Raw genomic sequence first — 20960 nt, forward strand, 5'->3', positions numbered from 1 at the left:
GGAAAGCCACATGCGGGGGGCTTGGTTGTCTCTAGGCTGCTATTGTTTCCGCGGGATGCTTGGTGCAGCCAGGGTGGGGTTGGTTTGGGATGCTGCAGCGCAGTCTGGCATCTGTGTTTCCCCAGGAAGTTTCTGAAGGTCCAGTGCCTGGAGAGTGGGCAGTGGGAAGAGGGACGCTGTGTCCCTGTGGTGTGCGAGCCACCCCCTCCCGTCTTTGAGGGCATGTACAACTGCACTCGGGGCTTCGAGCTGGACAGCCAGTGTGTCCTCAACTGCGAGCCGCAGGGACAACAGGTGAGTGACTTTGGGGCAGGCAGAGAGCAGCCGAGCACCTGAAAGCAGCTCCCTGTCCTGCTGCACAGGGGGGCCCCACTGCAGCTTGGCCATCCCCAGGGCCAAATGGCCCTGTACCCCCGAACAGCAGTTGCCTTGCAACCCCAAAGCTTTTCTTGCTGCATACCAGCCATGGTACAGGGTGCACCACTGCCGGGGGATGCTCTCCTGTTCCTTTCAAAAAGCATTGGTCCTAAGCAAGCCTGCTTGTCTTGAGTGAAAAGGGTCAGAAAGCAAAAGTAGAGGGTTTCCAGCAGGTTTTGGGAGCTACTGTGAATGCATGTGCCTGGGATGATGGGCAGTCTTGCTGCAGCGGGTTTGCTAAGCCAGGGGCTTGCCTGGGGATGGAGATGCTGCCTGCCAACCTCTTCCACCCGGGTTTTCCATCCAACCTGCTGGAAGGATCTTGTTAAAAGAAGTGTGGTTGATTCCCTCTGGTGGGGTCCAGCAGCAGCTGGAAAACAGTTTGCTCTCTGGTCAGTAATGTAAAGCATGCATAGGCTGGACCAGATGGCTCCAATGCAGCTGCCCTTGAGAGCTTCCCTCTGGACTTCACTGGTGGGAGGGGGGGTCCCTGCATTTTGTTCCCCTCCGGAGCTGGGCAGTGGCCGGGCAGGTGAGCCCTGCTGCTGCTGCTGGTAACACCAACTGCTCTCCCTCTGCTTTGCAGGTTCCTATCATCTGCACCAAGGAGGGCTTATGGACAGAGGAGTTCAAACTGTGTGAGAGCTTACGAGGCACTTGCCCACCGCCCCCAGAGCTGAATTTCGTGGAGTACAAGTGCGAGCAGGGGCACAGCATAGGTGAGGGCAGACAAAAGCTAAACATAAAACTAAGCCTTATGTTGACTCAGCCCTCCTAGAGAGCTGAAGGTCACCATGACTCCTCTTCTTGTACTAATCCCTAGGAAATTTATGGAAAAGATCCTGTTTTCTTTCTTTTCTATCCTCTTTCTAAACGCAGACCCGGGGTGGTTTTAACCTTGTGCATGCTCTGGTTGTACTTATGGGCAAGACCCAAAGCTAAAGCTGGCTCCAGCGTAAGCATCTTTCTGCAGAAGGAGCAGGAACACATCTGTAGGGCAAACTCAGCCCTTTGCATCTTGCTAATCTCTAGCCCTCTGCCCCACCCCCAGGGTCTCTCCACTTGCTGCTTCTGGCGTTTGCACATTGAATGTGGCAGGTCCCAGATAAAAGCTGCAGTGACAATTGTGTGTAACAGGGCACTTTCACCAGATGAGGGACCACATCATCCGTTTCTTTCTTCAGGACTTGGTCGCTTTGTGCTTTCAGGAAAAGCTGCAATGCTCAGTCACGGTCGTCACATCTTGTCTGGCATCCCGCTGGACAAGGACACTTGAGGAAGCCTGTATCCCTGTAAAACAAAACCACCGGTCATCCAGGCCTGAGCAAACCAGGCTGAGGCCAGTCTCAGGGCAGGGGCTGCTAAGGTTAAGCTTTGGACAGACCCGATGTGAGACTGGGGTTAGGGCTGGGATCCAGCTGCTTTTCCAAGGTGTTCTTTACTGTTTTTTTCCCTTCCTGGGTCCCAGGAAGGCAGTAGGAATTCAGCGTGGTAGAAAAGCTGTGAAAGGTGCTTCCTAACGCATCCAGAAACATCCCATAGCATCTAGGTCAGATGTTTTCATGCTGGATCCCACATACTGCCATCAGGGATTGAATCTATCTCTTAGGGAGTGTTCAATTTTCCTGTCATCTGGGAGAAAGGAATTGGCTACAACCCCTGTAGGCTCTTGCATAATTCAGGATCTGGGGAAGGAATTGCCATCCCAAGTTGGGAGGAAAAGGGTCTCCTCTATGTCTGTCTCTGCCCTCAGTGAGGAGGCTACATGTGTGGGTTTGGTGTCCTCCTGTAAACATCATTGCCTGGCTCCTGACGAATCCCTCAAGGCTCTTTCTCATGCCGCAGGTGCTGTGTGCATACCTTCCTGTATCATACCTCCCAGCGACCCCGTCATACTGCCCGAAAACGTAACTGCTGAGACTATGGATCACCGTCTGCAGCCCACCAGAGTCCAGGTAAACGGGGAGGTGGGGGGTCCTCTAGCAGGGGGTTTGCTGGCAGCATAAAGGGGAGCTCCCCTCCTCTCTATCAGGTTTTTTTTTATAACCAAAATCTCTTTACTTTGTCTGAAGAAGGGTAAGACTTGGAAAGACAAGCAGCATAATGAGCTCAGGGCTGGCTGGCTCTCTCCAGGGAGCTGCCTAGGCTGCACGCTCTGGAGGTACCTGCTGTTCCCCATAACCATGTTCCAGTGTCCAGGTCCTCCTCCCTCCCACCACTCCTTTCTCCTCTTCCCTCCCCTGCGGATGCTACTGCACAGCCGCCGGCTCTTCCACCCCTAGGTTCAGCATAAGTTATCAGCTCATAGGCCAGCTTTCAAAGACTTGCAGGATACCTCAGCGAGCGAAGTTAAATGCAGGAATCCCACTGATTTTTCAGGATGTGCCACATGCCTAAACCTGTGAAGCTGCTGCTACTGTCAGCCAGTGTGCTGGGAGAGCAAAGGCCACCCCTGGCATGGTGTGACCCTGGGTCACCGATAACCTGGCAGCAGAAATGCAACCCCAGGCAGGCATCTCCCTGCCAGGGAGAAGGCAGGGCACTGTCAGCTGAAAGGTGTCTCTGGCTGCCAGGACCTTCTGGCCGGCCGGTTGCCTCTGCTTGCTGGAATGGGGGAGCCTTTCTCTCCCTATCTCTTACTCATTTTGTAGGCAAAACAGCTCAAATAGTTTGGATCCTCAAGGCACGACTTTCCCAAAAAGCAGCTCGGCCGGGATAGTATTTCTTAAAATAAAAACGAGATGCATAGGGAAGGAGGTGGAACAAAGAAAAGCAGTCTTCCCAGGGGCCAGTGCTCCCATCCAAATGCTTTCCCCTCCTCCTGGGAACCCACAGGAGGCCCAGCATCATGCCTGTGGATACTACTGTACGTCGCCTTGAATCAGACCCACGATGGATTGCTACCGGGGGGGTGAGGATGCCTGGGGCGTGTGGGATGGTTAAGCACGAGCCTTGGAAGGATTCCTTGCCTTTGAGGGATCGAATGGCTTGGCCCGTTGAGGCAGTGGTGTTCGGCTTCCCTTTCACCACCACTGTGGGCTTTCGTGCAAGGGAGGCATTTTGCAGAGAGGAGGAGGGGAGGGGAGGCGTTATTTTAAGAAGCAGCTCTCCCCCTTGCCAGGAGCTCTCTCCCTGGACCATCTTGTTTTCCTCTTTTCCCTGGCTCTTGCCTCTGCTCCCTGCTTTGCTCCTCCAAGCCTTCAACAGCTTGCAGTTCCCAGGAGCTGCCATGCTCCTGAGGTGATGGAGAGGATGGGGTGAACCACACAGGGAGCTGCAGAGGCCAGTTGGGGAGGGCATGGTCTTGTTTTGCTTTCAGCTCTGATTCATTGTACCCCACAGTCAAGCAGGTTTGTCCCTCTGCCTCTTATTTCCTCAGCCTGGAATATGAGTATATTAATATGAGCATGCTAAAATGCTATTCAAGTTGCACAACAACCAGATATGAATCACCCCAGTAGGACTAGGATGCAAACAGCCTCAGGGCTGAAGCAGGAGGCAGCTAGCTCAGCCAGCATCCTCAGCCTCTGCTCCATCTGACGGCAGTTCCCTCCGGCTCTGCCTTCCTCGCACTGCCTGGGGATGGCCAGGACCTCATCCTGCCCCAGCTCCATCACGGTCTCAACCGAACACGTAGTGAAAGGGCCTGCAGCAGGTCTGTGTGGGAAGAGCTGCCCCATCCCCATGCCACCCAGGACTGCTGGAGCTGGTCTGCCTGATGCTGCGCATTTCAAGTGGGAGGCTAGGAGAAACATGCCCCTCTGTGCGAGTCCCGTGCTGTGAAGGGCATCCTAGGACACTTTCACAGGCCAGCCGTCGTTTTATGGGGCCTCAGATTTCAAAGTCTGCCTGAGCTTTACAAGGAGGAAATTGCTTGTGTGGTGGGGCTTTTCCTCCCCCTGTGTAATCATGAGTGCTCCCCACAAACCCCCGCTGAATGAGCGGGGGGCGCGTTCCAGCGCGGCGAAACTGAGCCCTTCACATCTTGCTCTTGTGTCCATTTGGCTGCAACAGCTGAGTTTGTGCCTCGTAAATACCAGCGATAACCTCAGCTCCACAAGTGAATGTGAGTCTGGTGTATCTGCTCCAGGCCAGGTCCGGGGAGGTGAGTCCTCCTGGGGCCCCAGCAGGGGTTGGTGAGGAAATTGATGCAGGCGCTGAGTGATGGTAGGCTGAGCCCCACATCCTGTACAAGCAAGAAGCTGGTGAATCCAGCATCAGTGGCAGACTCCAGCCTCTCATGGGCCTCAGCGGCTTCCTCCCAGCAGCAGCTCGTGGCCGAGTCAGCCACCATGAGGTGGTACTGCCAGCCAAACCCACTTCTTTGGTGGTCCCTGCCATTTCCCTTTGTCTCCCCCCAGGGGTTTATCTACATATACATACAAGTGTGTCTGTCTAGCCTCTGCCTTGAAGAAAGTGCCCTGGTTTGTGGGTGAACCAGGTGCAGCTGCCTTGGGTTTGATGCCCTTCAAAGGGTTTCCCACTGGGCGGAGGTGCAGGGAGGTGCTGCTGTTCTGCACCACGATGACCAATGCAGTGTTGTGAGAGACCCTCCACCTCCATAAAGCATTGGTGGCTGTCGCCCTCCTTCTGCTGCCTCACCTAACAGCTCTTTTCTCCTTCTCTTCTCAGCATATCGTCTGCACGGGCCGGTTGCGGTGGTATCCAGACCCCTCTGTCATTCACTGCATCCAGTCGTGCGAGGTAAGCCACCCTGCCCACAGCAGGAGCCGCCTGCTCCTTGTAGGAGAGTTCCTGGCAGTGAAGACTCACTCCAGCACAAAGCCGGACAGCTTTGACTTTTGCTCCGAGCTGCGCCAGGGCTTGCTGGCTGAACAGAGAGACCAGAGCAAGCGTCCTTGGGTATGGTCCCCCCCAGCCAGGGCAATGCTGGGGAGCGAGAGCTGCAGAAAAACCCATTTCCTTCCCTGCCTACTTCTTGGCCAGCCTGGGAAGAATGTTCTAGCAAAAGGATTTCACTGGCAAGGGGTATCCCCAAAAAGTCCATGCTGACTCCAAGCCTGAATATTTCCTTAACCAGAACCGCAGTTCTAGAGTAACACGGATCCAGAAAAGCCCTGCGTGACTCACAAGTCCAACCAAAACAACTAGGATTTCCAGCCTTGTACATGCAAAACAAACCACTCCTGAAGAATCTGCAGACAAAGAATTTCTTGCAGAAATTGGTTAGCCGCTCATTTCGCTTTGAATAATGACCAGGCAGGAGAAAATCATAGGCAGCTTGGAGTCAGTTCGCAAAGGAAATTAAAAATAGGCAGTCTTTGTCAAGCACTAGTTGTTATTATGATTGAGGATAAAAGGAAAAAGGGGGGGGGGGCGGCGGTATTTTGGAATGTTGTATGTTGAAAATTTGGGATTTTTACCAAAAAGGAAAATGTAAATGAAGTTTGCACACCAAAAATAGCTTCGGGTTTTGCTGATTATTTTTTTTCTGTGCTCGTTTCAATGCAAATGATCGCTTTTGCTCCCCGGTTCTGCCTAGCTCAGCTCTTTGTCAGCTGAAGTGTGGGAGAAAAGGCAATGCTGCAGGGGGCACGTCCCCGGGAAGGAAATGTTATGGTCAACAGGTGGTGCAGCAGTTACTTCCCAAACTCGACAGCTGCGTTGTGTGTGTCTACTGCAAAGCAGGGGCTGCAAGCGTAGGGGAATGAGGCGCTGTTTGCTGGAGAGATGTCTGATGGTTGAGTACCAGAGCTTAGTGATGGATCCTCCAGTGCTTGGCTCTGGGGCAATGTGTTCAGAGTAGGAGGAGGTTATGTGCAGGAGCAATCCAGATGGTTTGGTGATGCTCTCTGTGGTTCTGCTAGCAAGGGAGAACTGTTCCCTATGCTCTCTGGGAGTTGTTCCTTCCCAAAAAGAAACAGATGGGGTGCGAGGTGCGCCTTCTTCCTTTCCTGCACAGCCTGGGTGACAGAAGGCCAATACAGGCATGAGGATGCTCCCTTAGGCTCAGGTACACTAGGCTGACCCCAGCCTTTACTCCTCCATGGTTCCTGCACCTCACCTTGGGTCTGTGTCTTCAGCAAGAGACCCTGTAGGGAATGATGAAAAATGCCACCTGAATTGTGTTTGTGTGTGTGTGCATGTGTGTGTGTGTGAGAGAGAGAGCGGGGGGGGGGGATCAGCTATCTGAAGCCCCAGAATCTCACAGTAACCATCACTGTCTTCTCACTGGCCACCCAAACGTGCTTATGGCCAACATGACCTCTTTCTGTTCCTGGATGCTGTCATCCCCTTTTACTCTTAGAAAGCAATCCTAAACAGCAGTTTTAGCACACAGGAGGTTAAGAAAGCAAAAAATATTGCTGTGTCCTACCAGAAGATGAAAAGTCCATGATCTTCATCACTCTTGTAGACTTTTTAATGCCTTTTCTGCTTTCAATTAATCTTTCATCAGGAATGTCCAAACAGTACATACTCTTCCAGCTGAGGTCTCACCAAAGCCCCTGTACAAAGCTTCCTTGTGCTGGAAATGTCTCTTTTGATAGGACCCAGGACTATCTCTGCTATTTGTGCAGTTGCATCAGTCTGGCAGCTCTGAGATATCCCGAGGTTAACAAGTACACCCAGACCTTTCTCTGCCTCCTTTGGTGCCAACCTATGAGCTCCAAGCTAACAGCAGATGTTTTACCATCGGTACAAGAGCTTGCCCTTCGATTTTATATGAGCGAATGTCATCCTGTTTCTCTCTCTAGTCCTTTGGGTCGTCTAACTATTTATCAGATATCCTGATCCTCCTTGGTGGAACAATGCCTTCTTCCTCGTTAGAAGTTTTATCAGCACAAGCCTATTTTTAAGGTCACAGTCACTCACTGTAGTACTAATGAAGATTAATCCTCAGATAGTTTCTTTCACCCTGATGCTCTCGTTTCTGATACAGCTCACAGCCACCTCCTTTCCGTCGTCCTCCTCCTCACTTCTCACGTATGTGTCTGGTTATTCTTTTCATTGAGTTTTCTTTTACAGTGCTGCAGGTTGTTAAGGTTGGACTGATAAGCCAAGTCTTCCTAGACAACTTTTTTCTCATGTGTTTTATAGTAGTCACTACACCATAAAGAGTAACTCTTACCAAAACCATCTCATTCAAAGTATCGCTCTGGGAGCTGCTGCTCGGCACTGGGAAGAAGGGAGATGTTACCATTCCCCCTGTTTGGCCACAGAAAATGCCCTGAATGTTCTTTCCACCTCATCTGTGCTGGCTTCCATCCTCATTCCTACTCTCCTCCTGCTTCCATCCTCATGACCAAAGGCACTGCAGCTCTCAGAGGCCACTTACTGGGGACCCAACTTCTCGTGGGATGTGGGAACATCAATCACCAAGGGCTGGATAAAGATGGAATATAACCTTTAATCCTTGCTGCATGGTGCTCCCCCCACCCCCCATCTCTTTTTTATGTTCTTCCCTTCATATACCTGCAAAAGAAATGTTCTGCCCCTGCAGAACATAGTCCCTGCTGGTGGGCTGACGTGGTTCAGCTTGACTTGTCATATCCGTGGGACATCTTAGTCCCAGGTTCCTCCTCATTTCACAGTAACCCCTCACTGGAGGCACCTCCTTTAGGAGCCCAGCCTCTGTTGTCTGCTGGGCAGTGAAATGCTGTTCCAATGGACTGTCCAGGTCACCTCAAGTCTGAGTCACCCATCTCCACTTGTAGAATGGAGACCGTTGTCCCTGTTTGCCTCCACTGTTGTCTCTCCGTTAACTGCTAAGTGTGTGTTGGACGAGGAAGTTTTCTCATCTGGACACTTCAGTGAAGGGAACAACCCTACGTAAGAGAAATCCAAGCCACCTGGCTGCTCGTACCATCTCTCCCTGATGGAGTCACTTCAGGCTGGGGCATGGGAGCAGTAGCCAAGGCTCAACCTTCCCAGCCCCAGCTGGAGCCCTGCCTTGCATTGGAAAGTTCAGGTCACTGTGCAATGGTGTTAGAGGGATTCTCGCTCATCTTTATTGTATGCTGGCAGCGGATCAGCCTGCCTGCTCATCCCTCTCGCTCCTCTCCCCACCTCCCTTCTCTTTCCATTAATCTGGTCATCCATCTGCCTCCCGGTCTCTCGCTGCGCCTTGCCAAGTTCCCCATCACTGGAGCAGGGAGGCACGTAGTTCCGTGAGGGAGGGAGGAATGCAAACCCTTCCAGGAGCCCGTCAGGAATACAAGTTAGCGCCGAGCACGCTTTGTTTCTCAAGGGCCAGAGGAACACCTAATCCCCTGCCATCAGTAGAAAAACAGATGGTAGCACCGGGGGAGGGGGCTTGGGCCTGGGTGGAGAGGGGAGTGGAGGAGGAGAGGAACCCCTCCTCACTGCTGTGGTTTGGGAGGAGGCAGTCATGGTCCTGGTGGTGTGCTCGGTTGCTGTGAGGGAGGTGTTTGTAACACCTGGGGCAGGTTCTCCCAAGCCATCCTGAGGTGATCACTCCTCAGCCATCCTTCTCCTGTGCCCAAGTGAGGCCATTGACTTCAGAGGACGAGACAGTGTGTACTGTGATCCATTGGACTATTCCTGCCATGGTCCAAAATAGTCTATGCCTGAGTGTGGCTGTTATAGAGCATCTCCTAGTCTGTGCAACTCACTAGCTCTGCTCCCATCTGTCTCCCACCACAGAAGGTCCTGTGGCTCACATTGCGGCTGTGATTTAGGTGAAAAAGTTAACTTACTTGATCTTCATCATGTTTACCCAGTGTTACCACAGGATGGAGTAACCACCACCGTCCTGCTCAAATACGCTCAGAGGAAAGGCAGGCTGCTCTTGCAGTCATCAGGGTGAATCTGGGCAGGTTTTTTTGGGCATCCAATACATTTCACAACATGCTGACCTTGCCCCCACCTCCAGCTCTGTATCATCATTGCTTGCAGCTAGCAAAAGGTTAACTGCAAGGGATTCGAAGCAGTGTGTTTTGGACAGACCAGCTGGAGGCAGAGCTTCATGCTGATATGGTTGGAGCTGGACAAGAGCTACTACAGCTGCGGTCTGCCTCGTAGGGTAGCAATTCCTTCCTGATATGACTTGGTGCCTTCTCTGGTTGAGGTTGGCTTTGCTGTGCTGTGCTCTGAGCAGCCCTGCCTGTGTGCTGGGGGAACAGATGCTGGCTCTGCCTCACACCCTGGGTGAAGGAGGGCCATACTGGAAAGCTGTTGTGAGCATGAGCTACTAGGAATTTCCCAGGTCTTCCCCACATGAGGACAAGGTCTCACTGCCCTTGTGTGTGCTGCTGGTCATGTTATCATGAGCATAAAATACTAAACCATTCCCTGTTTGGTGGCTTTCCTGAGGTATTTACGGTGGAAATGATGCAATAGGGGTAGAAGTATGTTTGTGGTTGCAAGTTGTTCTTGAGTCTCTTGATCCAACAGGTAGTCAAGGACCCCAATGGATCCTTGGCTCTTTCCACCAGCATGCACAAAACCCTTGCTTGGCACATCTGCGGCTTGTGTCCAGCATTTGTCAGCCAGAATTAACCCCTTTGAAGGCACATGCAACAGGGATGGTGGGAAGCCTCATCTAACAGCGGGGTCCTGCGGTGCTTTAATGTGATGGGACACAGGGTGCAACTCGCTCCCTCGGCAAAGCACCGCAGCTGGGGTCTAGCTGCCTCTGCTCCTCACCTTCGGTGGGGCTGGGGCCCTTTGACTGTCCCTCCACCCAGACTTGGGGGGACTCTGATTTTGTACCACGGCAAAGCTCAGCACAGGAAACCAGGCAGAAACATGGATGCTGGTGGCATGATCTGTTCCAGGAAAGAGATCCTCTTCTGCTCTCCTGGGGCTTAAGGCAATGAGGGCTACATCACCCCAGATTCTCCAAGGAGACCCTCCAGAGCAACTAGGTAACACAGCATGGCCAGAATTTAGCCATCCTCTCGTGATGCTCACATCATCACTCTGTCCCATCTCTTGTCCCGGTGGGAGCATTTCATGACACCTTTATCCAGTCTGCACTCTTCGGCTGTCTGGCTTTGAAAATGCAGAGAAGATCCTACTGGAAGTGACTGCTGCTCTAGCAAGCGGGCAAGAGGCAGACACTGTGACTGCTATTCCTTCAAGTGTCTCACCAAAGCCAAAGTCTAAAGCCCATGTGATCCAGGTGACCAAACAGGACTCGATGAGTTGTCCTAGATTCTGGTACATTCAAATTTTGGATAGTATGTGACATGCTGGCCTCCACATGTCAAGAGGACACAGTGGAGTTGGAAAGAGCAATCAAAATTATGAAGGGGATGCCACAGCTGCCCTTCAAGGAGACTCTAAATCAGCTGGGACACTTCAGTCTGGAGAGCAGAATGCTGGAGGTTTATCAAATCGCAGAGCTGCTGGGTAAGATGAATGCAGAAACCCCTGACATGGGGTTTGTTTCAAACAGGTGAAGGGAAGTGCTTTGGACGCAGTGAGACTCTGGCTGCCCTGTGAGGCTGCAGGGACGAGTAGCAGCTTCAAATTCAAAAAGGGATTAAACAAATTAGTGGACATTGGGGCCACAAACAGATACCGAAAGGACCAGGCAGAGCTGTACCTTCCACCATGCTTAGTGCAGCAAGGACAGATAGTGGGGGAGCACAAGGAGTGTGGACTGCAGGTAGCAGTCATTTTGGATCAGACCTGGCCCCGACTGGTGAAAGCAAAGCCCTTAATGCTGGGGAAGTGGAAGGCAGGATGGGGAGCTCTCTAAATACCTGCTGGGTACGTTTTCATGCTGATCTTGGCATGAGCAGCACAGGCTGCTTAGCGTGCGATACAGCCTTCCAGGGGATGAGCCCAAAGAAATCTGTTCCTCTTCCAAAAATCTCAGTTGAAGCATACTTTTCCCAAAGTGTGAGGAGATCTCTGTCCCCTGCACACATGTAGAGTGGGATTACAGAAACCTTATTTTCTTAAGAAACAAAGCAGAGGGAAATAAATCGAAGACACAACAGCATGGTGCAAGGACATGGGACAGGCACAACTCTCCTGCCTGCAGGGACAGGCTTACAGAGCCCCAGAAGATGGGGTCCTTTTGGCACGGGTAGGGCCACAGCATCCAGGCACACCACCAGTGGTAGTGGAGACCCAAAGGGGTGGAAGCAGCCTCAGCTCTCCCAAGCCTTACTGTGCAGGCTGGCTGGCACCTGGGATGCCCTGACCTATGGCTACTTCTCTGCCTCTGCAGCACAGGTGCCACCCCTCCATCCCTGTCCACGTCCCACTTTCCCCTCTCCTGGAGGTCACAGTTGTGCAGTCAGTGACACAGAGTGAGTGGAAAGCCACTGAAAGCACCCGCTGAAATAAAAATCAATGAGTCGCTTCTGATAATAAACAAACATCCCCAAGCACAGCCCAGCCAACTGCTCTTCCAACACGAATATTCATTCCCCTTCAGCTCCTTCATCCCTCGTACATTGTTTTTCTTTCTGTTTAAGATCTGTAACAAGAACTTGGCAGAAACCAGATACAAGTGGGTCAGGAGGCCCTTGTGGTTTTCAGGGCTTGTTTTCCATAACCCGTTCTATCCTGCAACATATTTTGCACAAATGGCTTGGCAGGAGATCTAATCCGTGGCAGCGGGCGAGCTGCTGAGGGCAGGATTGCAGGCTGGTGCTCGTGGCATTGAAGTCCTGGCTTCTCTCATGTGTGCAGCAGCAGTCCTGGGAATGGTGAGTGCTGGGGACCTATCTCCGGGAGCCACCATGCTTGCCAGGAGCATCTTCCTCTGCTCCCCTTCACTTGTTCTTTCCTGCTTCTGTTTTAATTCTCCTGTTAGAACTGAGATCAAGGTGTAAAAAGGGCAAGGCTAAGGACCCCACCATGAACAAGTCATGAACACACATGCTTTTGTGGAAGCAAAGAACCACTCTGGTGTGATGTTCATCTACACCAGCTTTCCATCTCTTTCTTCTACAAAGACCTTTCCAGATCGCTCTCTGCCGAGACGAGGGGGCCCTGAGGCACAGAGCAGGACAGGGATAAAGGACTGCATCCCCATTTTGGTAGCCCAAAGTGCCACATACTCCCTTCTGCAGCAGAAGTGTGCCCAAGCCAAATCCTGGCCTGGGACACAGAAGCACTTTCAGACACCATGAAGGCAAGGACCTGCTCTCCCAGTATGGTCATCTACAGCAGTACTCGGGCCGGAGAACAAGCAGCAGTCTACCTCTGTACTCTCCATCCCCCTTCGGACACTGATTCTGTCCAAACTCGATTGAGACTGATTAAAACAGGGCCCAGATATGTCAGGAAACCAATGTCTAAGGGGCTCCCTCTGTCCTGAAGAACACCTACAGCTGCAGACCAAGCTGCTGGGAGCGGGGCTGTTGTTGCCTTTGGCACGGCACTACAAGTGATGGCACGCAGGCTGAAACCAGACAGCAAGATGCTGCCTTCCAGTCTGTCACCTCTTCCTTGAAGCGTTCCTTTGGGTATATGGAATACTTTCTCGAGCAACAAGCCTCTGTTTTCTCAGTGATGCATGAGGAGAAGGATGTTGGAGCTGAAGCAGATGTTCCTGAAGATCTGAGATGTGATGGAAATTGTCTGCGTGCTGAGCTGATGAGTGAGTGGCTTGGGGACACCAGCAAGCTCAGAAACAATTGGCATTTCTCCATTTTGCTTTCTGGCTGCATCTGAGGTGACGGGGTAGGCCCACGATGTCTCCAAGCAAGCCATCCTCCAGGCATGTGGCTCCAAGAGTCAGCTGCCATGGTTCAAAAGGAGTGGAAGGATGGCTCAGCACAGAAAGTGGGAGACACAAAAATAGTAGATGAAGCACTGGGTCCGTAGGAATTTGTTTCTCTTTTCTTCAGGACACTTGGTCTGGGGTGCCTCTTGCCAGATTCTAGAGCTCTCTTCCCCTGAGCAGCGCTTGCCTCGCCTCTCTCGATGCGATGGGCCAGGTAGAGCTTGCTCGCTGCTCAGAGTGGCTCAGAGCAGCCAGGCATCCCAAAAAGCTTTTTGAGCAGAAGCCAGCCCTGCTCCTTCTCTGTCCCTCTCTGTGTTTTTCAGAGCTGATTTCCTCCTTTCGTGCCGGAGAGCCTCAGGAAAGAGAGAGGGAAAGTGAATGTGCTTGGGGTGTTGGGGGGGGGAGAGGGGAGAAAGAAAAAAAATAAAAGACAAGCTGCAACAGAGCAAGGGCCAAGAAAAATATTTAATCCAAACAATGAACATTGTCGTTTCCTCCCACAGTCTGCATTCCCAGTCAACTTCCCTGGGCAAGCAGGGGGAGCCAAGAATGGCCGGGCTCTCTGCCTCACCAGCATGAGTGTGTGTGTGTGCAAGGAAAGGGATGTGTCCTGGGGACACTGTGCTATAGCATCACCTCAACTAGCTCCTGCCATGTCTGTGGCTGAAGGGACTGACACCGGCCCCAGTTTTCTGTACGGAAACAATGGGTTTGGAGTGATGTTGGAGGGATGCGGGTAGGGATGGGAGTGGGAATTTCCATGGACCCAAGCGGGGGTGCTGGATGCATAGGGGTTTTAAGTGAACCAGACTTTTAACAAAGCTTTGGGTACCTACCCTTCAAGTCCTCCCAGGGATCTCCCAGAGCTTTCTGAAATATCTTGGCTAGTGGCTGGAGTGGGAAGGAAGGAAAGGCATCCGGCAGGGAGAAGCTGCCCCCTGCCTATCCCTGGCCAAGGGCTGCTGCAGCCTCTTGGTGCTGTCTTTTCCCCACACCCCCCTGCCTGCTCCCCCCTCCCATGTGCAGCAGCTTGCACCTGGGACCTGGCTTCTCTTGCACGTCTCAGACCCCTGAAGCTGCAGGGGTCTCCAGCCCTGGGGCAACTCAAGGTTCATGTCCTGCGGTTCTGTGAGCCCTGGTTTGGACTGACAGCCCTCTGCCAGTAAGTGGGCTGGGGTTTCCAGCTGTGCTTGGTGAGATCCTGGCCCTGGCTACTACAACCTTCTCATTTCTGGTGCTGGGTACATGCTGATGCCTTTGGGGGCTTGCTTTTGAAGACCTTGCAAGGCTCCTGGAAGAACCATGTGCACAGCAAAGGGAGACATTCCCCCAGCAGTGGTTTATCGCCCAGCCACATCCCTGTCTCCTCCAGTTAATTCCACCACTAATGACTCATCCATCTCAAGAGCAGAATTAACAGCAATGAAGCTGATGCACAAGATGTGGGTCTGATGGTGGCCGCAGCAGCTTTCCCAGGGCTGTTCCATGCAGACATGATGGTTCCTCTGTTCCTCTGAGGCTGCTTGGAAAGCGACAGCTGGGAAGGAGGAAGATACCTGCACCTCCTCAGCTGCAGGGTTGTATGTGGTTGTCTCAGTATGAAAATGGTCCAAAGTCAATGCCCAAAATACTGACATCCAAAGGCAAGGATGAAAGGACAGCAAAATCCATGCTGACTTAGAAGCAGCACAAAAGCAAACTATGCACCCTACTTGGGTGAGATCAGCACAGTTGCAAAGCTCGGGGACCTGCACAGACTTCCAAAGGCTGGGGGGAAATATTTTGCTTATTAAGGCTGGACTTGATCCCCTGAAACTGGGATCTGGGCTTTCTCTAGCTACGGGCAGATTGGAATTGCAAGCACTCTCCACCCCAATGGCAGTGCAGGAGAGTCTGTCAGCTCATGCCGACATGGTTGCACAATTGGCCAGGTGCATGCTGAATTATTTTTCCCCCCCCCCCCACCCTTCTCTGAAGCATCTGGAACTGGTCATCGCCAAAAGCAAGGTACTGGGCCTTCAGGTCTGCTCAGCCAGAGCAAAACCCGCATTCCTGGGAAATAATGTTCACCAAATGCCCGTGACACAGCACCAAAATATGTGTGATACTGATGGCATCTGTGATTTATTCTTCATGCTTTATCTTTCACTCACTCCGTTGCACCCTTTCATGCTCTTTTGCAGGGAATAACCTACATACAAGGTGGATTTAAAGAAAAGTGTCTGGACCTGCCCCCTCACTGATGGCACTGGGGGCTCCCCGCCAGGCAGGATGGCAGCCCCGGGGAGGGACCAGCCAGCTTGGCCTCGGGGACTCTGCAGGGACAGTGGAAAAACACTGCATAGACACTGCTCCCTGCATGGCATCTCCCAGCAGCCTCAAAAGAAACTTTGCCACGAGCCCTCTGAGAGGCTTCTGCCTGGGATGTGGTGGGATATAACTAATCCTTTCTCACATCCCTCTTTTGCCTACAATATTTTTCCCTCTTTTTTTTTTTTTAATTTAACTTTTTCTCTTTTAATCTGTGCCTATGCCAGCGTTGAGAGCATGTGGTTTTTTAGCCTATTTAAATTGCCAAGCACTTGATTCGTGGTTACTATTTTTATGCCGGCAGCGCTGGGCTCAGGCCTGGTGGTGCCAGCTGCTGCAGCTCCACGTGCTAACACATGCCCTGATGAAGCTCCCGTCTGAATAAACAAGGAAGATGGATGGCGTGAGCAGGGAGATTCGCTGACACAGCCCAGCTCCCGGGCTGCCTCAGTGGCACATCACCTCGCCGAGCAGCTCCTGTCACTTAACACGGTGTGGAGCAGTTGTAGCCATCACCTTCTTTGTTTTTTTCCCAGTTTCTGAGAGCCGTTTCAAGGAGCACTCTCTCCCCTCTGCGCTAGAGGTTGCACATTCTGGTGGCTGAAACCCAGCTGGCCATTTCCCTGCCTGTTCCATTGCCTTTGCCTGGCATGGTTGGGCATTGGTGTTTTCTTCTGTCCTGCCACCACCTTAAAACATCATCAGGTGTTGCTGCAAGTTACCAGCATGGTCAAACCTCCCTTCTCCCACCGCTGGCATTGCTTCCTGCAGAGCCACGTGGCTCAAGTGCAGAGTTTGTACGGGTTTTCCTCTCACATCACGTGCTCTTAGTACATTGCATTGCCCATGTCCTCCCTTGCCATGGCTCTTGCAAAACCAAAATGAGACTGATGCAAGCATGAGGGTGCTTGTGCCCTCAAGGGTGACCCGCCAGCACCTTACTTTGCTCTTTTTGCTTGCAAAGGTGAACCAGCTGGAGATTCTTGACAAGGTAAAGCAATGGGAGTCACTGTATTCTCCAGGCACTGAGCAAGGAGCAGGGACAGCAGTCCCCAAACCCTGCACCTGGCTCTTTTGAGCCTTGAATCCAATTAGTCATTTTTTATTTTCCCCTCATATGTTTTTCCAATGTAATTTGGAGCATGAGCTGTTAAGTTTCCCCAACAAGTGTTGCCATAGAAGCCTGTATTTGTTTAGGGTGGGGTACGGGCTCCGGCGGGTTGAGAGGAGGGGGCAATTAGCCCTAATACGTGTAGAGAGAAAATGAGAGCCTCTCCTTCCCCATCCTGTCCCTGCCTCTGTCATCCCCCCACCTTGCACGCAAGATCTGGAAATTGTTTCAGACCTGTGCAGTTGGGATGGGCAAACCTCCCCATAATTATATGGAAACTACCGAAGCAGCGGGTGTTGTTTTGCCAGTGACTCATGACATATGGAGCAAAGCTCAAGGAAAAACTCCACGGTGTGGACTGCTGCAAAGGCAAATCACACCCAGAAGAGCTCTTCCCTGCCAGCCGCCCTGGCCGGTCCCCTGCCTGCATCCCTGTACCGGCCAGCCCCAGCATCCCTGCCCTGGCCCTCCCGGCGCTCAAAGCTGCCTGTCGCTCAGCGACCTTCTTTGATAACCATCTTTTAAGACCCACTGATGCTTTTCAATGGAAAAGGAGCGTTAACCCTGCTGTCTTGGTGAAATTGCACCTTGGTGTCATCTAGACGTGTTTTGCGATAGCAATGATGGGAGCCAAATCCCTTCTTGTTTCTGAGTGAGCTACCTAACCCAGCTGTGCCTCAGTTTCCCAGCTGCAGGAAGGTGCATTTTTTCTTCTTCTCTTGTGAGATCTTCCAGGCAAATGCAGTCTCTCTGTGGCTGCCTGTATTTGGTGTGGGGACTGTGGTGCTGATAGCACAGACTCACTCAGTGGTTTGCCACAATTCCTGCTGCTACTTCCTATAGTGACATTAGCCTGCATTGAGCCCATTTCTGTTCCTTGTGAGTCATGATGACAAAAAGCCACATCAGTTCCTTGGTTTTGGCATGGCTTTTTTGCGTGAATTATTGGCATTATCACCCATCCCGCCTGCTGGCTTCAGCACAGTGGATGGCAGGGCTGTTGCGGTGTGGTGACATTTTTTCAGCTGGCTGTCGTTGGGTTTAGGGGTGCTACAGGCAAGTGTCCATCAAAGGCTGGGTCTGGGTATTTTCTGAAGTCCAGTAGTCATTAGGGACCACCAGATCCAATGAAACTGGTCAGCTGCTTCCATGGGCAAAGAGGTGGCCAGGTTTCCTCCAAGAGCCCTTTCTGATGACAGCACTCCTCCTGGAGGTTGGCCATGGTTGCTGGGCCAGTAGCTACCATCACAGAGCCTGGAGCAGGAGAAGCATTTCATTACTAATCACTTGGTTAATGAATGGCCTCCCCATTCTGCTAGCACACTCGGTTGTTGCTTGGCACTGATAATGAGTATCTGTGATAAATAAACCTCGGCTGCAGATCATTCTCGACAGTTCATTGCAAGTGCTTCACATGCACGTTGTTTGGCTGCACCAGTTGCACAGCATTATTTCTCAGCCCTCGTTGGCTGCTTCTCAGCCCCAGTTGCTTGTTTCTCTTTGATCGGATGACTCATGTAACTAAACAACAATCAAATGGATTTCTGAATGGCTGCTCGTGCCATTTAACATTTCTGGACACAAAGCTATTCTCCTGCAATAGCTTTCTATGTCTGTGTTAGAGCTCTCAGTAAAGAAGGCTTGTTAGCGATGGAGCATTTATCTGAGCTACACCAAAGCAAGCTGGGCTCTGCAAATCCCCAGTTGTCCCAGCAGACCCAACAGTGACTCACAGGAGAGCAGCAAAGGGCACTGGGCGAAGTGGAGCCACCATTATTTTGGCAACGCAAAATCCACCCCCACTCAACCATGTGATTTCCTTACAGAGGGTGAGATTTGAGCCACAAAGAAGAGAAATGAGGAGGAAGATGGCCATGACTGAAGCTGGAAGGTGGCCATGTTGCCAGTATTTCTGGTTACCAGTAGGCTGGTGCCCTCTCTGCTCAACCCAGAGTTGGATTTTGCCCGCAGGGAGCTAGTGCCTAATGAAGATCCCTTCTGTTTGTCCCAGATGGTCACCAGATAAGCAGCTTTGTAGTCTGGCCTGGCAAGGTTAGGTGGAGCCAAGTGCTGTGGACAGACCTGGAGCCTCCAATGGAGAGTCTCAAGGAATGTGGGGACATTTTCCTTGGAGTCAGAGCCGAAGAAAGAGCATTCTAGAAAAGTTTTAGTCCTTGCGAGCAGCACTTGCCGATGCTTGGCTTGGCTTGGCTTGGCTTGAGTGCAAGTACTTCTGGAAGACTCCTCACTTTGCTGAACCTTTCTCGTAGTCCAAGGGAGATAAAGCATCTGCCTTCCTGAGACTGATCCTCTAGCAGAAGATGTTCTATTGATCCTCGTAACAGCCTCTCTGTACTTAGCTGCCCAAGCCAGGCCACCAAGCTCAGCTTCAGAGCCAAGCTCTTTGGGAGGAGGGGTGTTGGAGAGAAGAGTTGGGTCAGCTTTTTGGAGAGCCCTGCCCCAGCTGCGAACGTGCAGAGAGCTGGATTAAAGTGGGGACACATGAGAGTGGTGTGAGCAGGTGGATGAGCAGATGAGGGAGTGAACGGATTCCTAGTTGGGTGGCAATGGACTCCATGGAGAAGCACTGAATGAGATGGGAATGGGGACTTGTGGCATTCAGGCTCTAGCGATTCTGCTTTCTTGCTTCCTGACACAATTCCCCAGTCCTCGGGAATCCTGCAGCCTTCCGAGCACCCACTACTCCATACACACCAGCTGGGATACCAGTCTTCTAGTGACCTTTAGCTTTGAAGAGGGGGTTGTGTATGATGGAGCTGGGCCTTGCTGGGCCCTCTTGGGATCTCTGCTTTTGGGGGCAACCTTATGCTTTTGAACAACCCTTTCACCAAAGACTCATTTCTCTGCCTAGCCCTTCCAAGCAGACGGCTGGTGTGACACCATCAACAACCGGGCATACTGCCAGTATGACGGGGGTGACTGCTGCTCCTCCACACTGTCCTCCAGGAAGGTAAGTGAGCATCTTCTGTGGCACTGGCCAGGGTTTAGGATTGAGTGGTGACTGCTAGCTATGCTCTTTGGCTTTGCTGGCCGTGGAACCGAGCCTGCAATGCAATTCTCCCACGAATGGAGAACAAACCCATGATTTTAAACCAAAGCCAGCTGAAGCTGATAGACATCATCCCACTGATCAACAACGGGGTTTGAACTTGGGCCAGCGGCACTGAAAGCTCAGCCCAGCTCCCACTGAGGTTCACAGGATTCCCTCTCATTTTGGGAAATGAGTCCCAGAGAAATTACTTCCATAGGATGTAGTGCTAGCCACGGTGAGTCAGAAGTCACCTTGTCATATAATTGATCAATCTCAGGGGATCTGGGGGATGGTCCATTGGCGTCCGCTGTGGGCTGTCTTTCCCTTCCAATTCTCCTGGGGAGTGAAGGAGGGAGGAATACTGTGGAGGGAGAAATTTGGCGTTGGGGTTACACAGACCCTTCTTTGTCTCCCATCACAACCTCCCCTCCCACCTAACTTGCTATCCAGTACTCACAGCCCATCCTTCCTAAGCATATCCAACAGCAAAACAAATCACAGGGCATGAGATAATTTCTCACTGCAAAAATATGTGAATTTGGATCTTCTCATCTTTGTTGTGGAGCTTGAATCATTTTTCCTTTCATCACACATACACACACAGAGAAAAGGAAAAATAAAATCCTGGGAAGATCCAGTTGAGATAGGAGAGAAAAGGCTTAACACCCAAGTGATGAGTGAAACCCCCATAGTGATATCATGACATCTCAGAGCAAGGCACGGCTCTCAGGAGGTCTGAGATAGCTGGATCTCTGGACAAAATAAAGGACAGGTTTGCAGCGGAAGGTGGGAGGATTCAGTCCCATGGCTCTCAGGAGACCCAGACCCAGCTCATGCTCCCCACAGGTCCCAGATCTCCTGTGGCACAAGCCACCAGCACGTCTCTGTTAAGGCAGATGCAAGAATATGCAGTTTAAACACCAAAAACCCACTCCAGCTCTCACTGACCCAGGCTGTGAAAACTCAAATGTGCTTCCACAGTAAGAAAAACTGCTGGCTCTGAGCCTGGTGTGTATAAAACCTCTGGAGGGAACTATTTTCTCAGCTCCCATGGCTCATGACTGGGCAACTGTTAACTAGGAGCCAGAAGCTCTGCTGGTGCCCTCCCACCTTGCTCTGCTGCCACCAGCTAAGGTGACATAAGTTTGCTCAGCCACATATGGTTGTTGTGTAGAAAAAGAAATGTGCAATGAGCCTCTCTACCCACATGGTATGTCTCAAAGCAGCACAGCTTGTGGGTGGCCCTAGACGGACCCACTGCCTGCCCCACTGAAGGCCATTCCTGCTCAAGCAGCCTCCAGCCTGCCTGGGTTTTCTTGATCCATAGTGCAGAAGAACCCCATGCATCTACCCTGGCTCCTACATCAGGTAGTATGGAGGCCAGCCTTAGCAGCTGGGAG

At 51.8% G+C, this 20960-nt stretch overlaps 1 protein-coding gene across 1 annotated transcript in view; it reads left to right on the top strand.

Annotated features, from left to right (window-relative positions):
- The window catches only part of PAPPA2 (pappalysin 2), a 96325-nt gene that overhangs the window by 71604 nt on the left and 3761 nt on the right, over nt 1-20960 (top strand). Inside the window, exons 17-21 of the mRNA XM_055815858.1 lie at nt 126-294; nt 1004-1136; nt 2263-2372; nt 5050-5121; nt 19381-19479. Of these exons, the coding sequence (XP_055671833.1) occupies nt 126-294; nt 1004-1136; nt 2263-2372; nt 5050-5121; nt 19381-19479 (583 nt within the window). The remainder of the gene's footprint in view (nt 1-125; nt 295-1003; nt 1137-2262; nt 2373-5049; nt 5122-19380; nt 19480-20960) is intronic.

The sequence above is a fragment of the Falco peregrinus genome, chromosome 10 (genome assembly GCF_023634155.1).
Source record: "Falco peregrinus isolate bFalPer1 chromosome 10, bFalPer1.pri, whole genome shotgun sequence".
Lineage (NCBI taxonomy): Eukaryota > Metazoa > Chordata > Aves > Falconiformes > Falconidae > Falco > Falco peregrinus.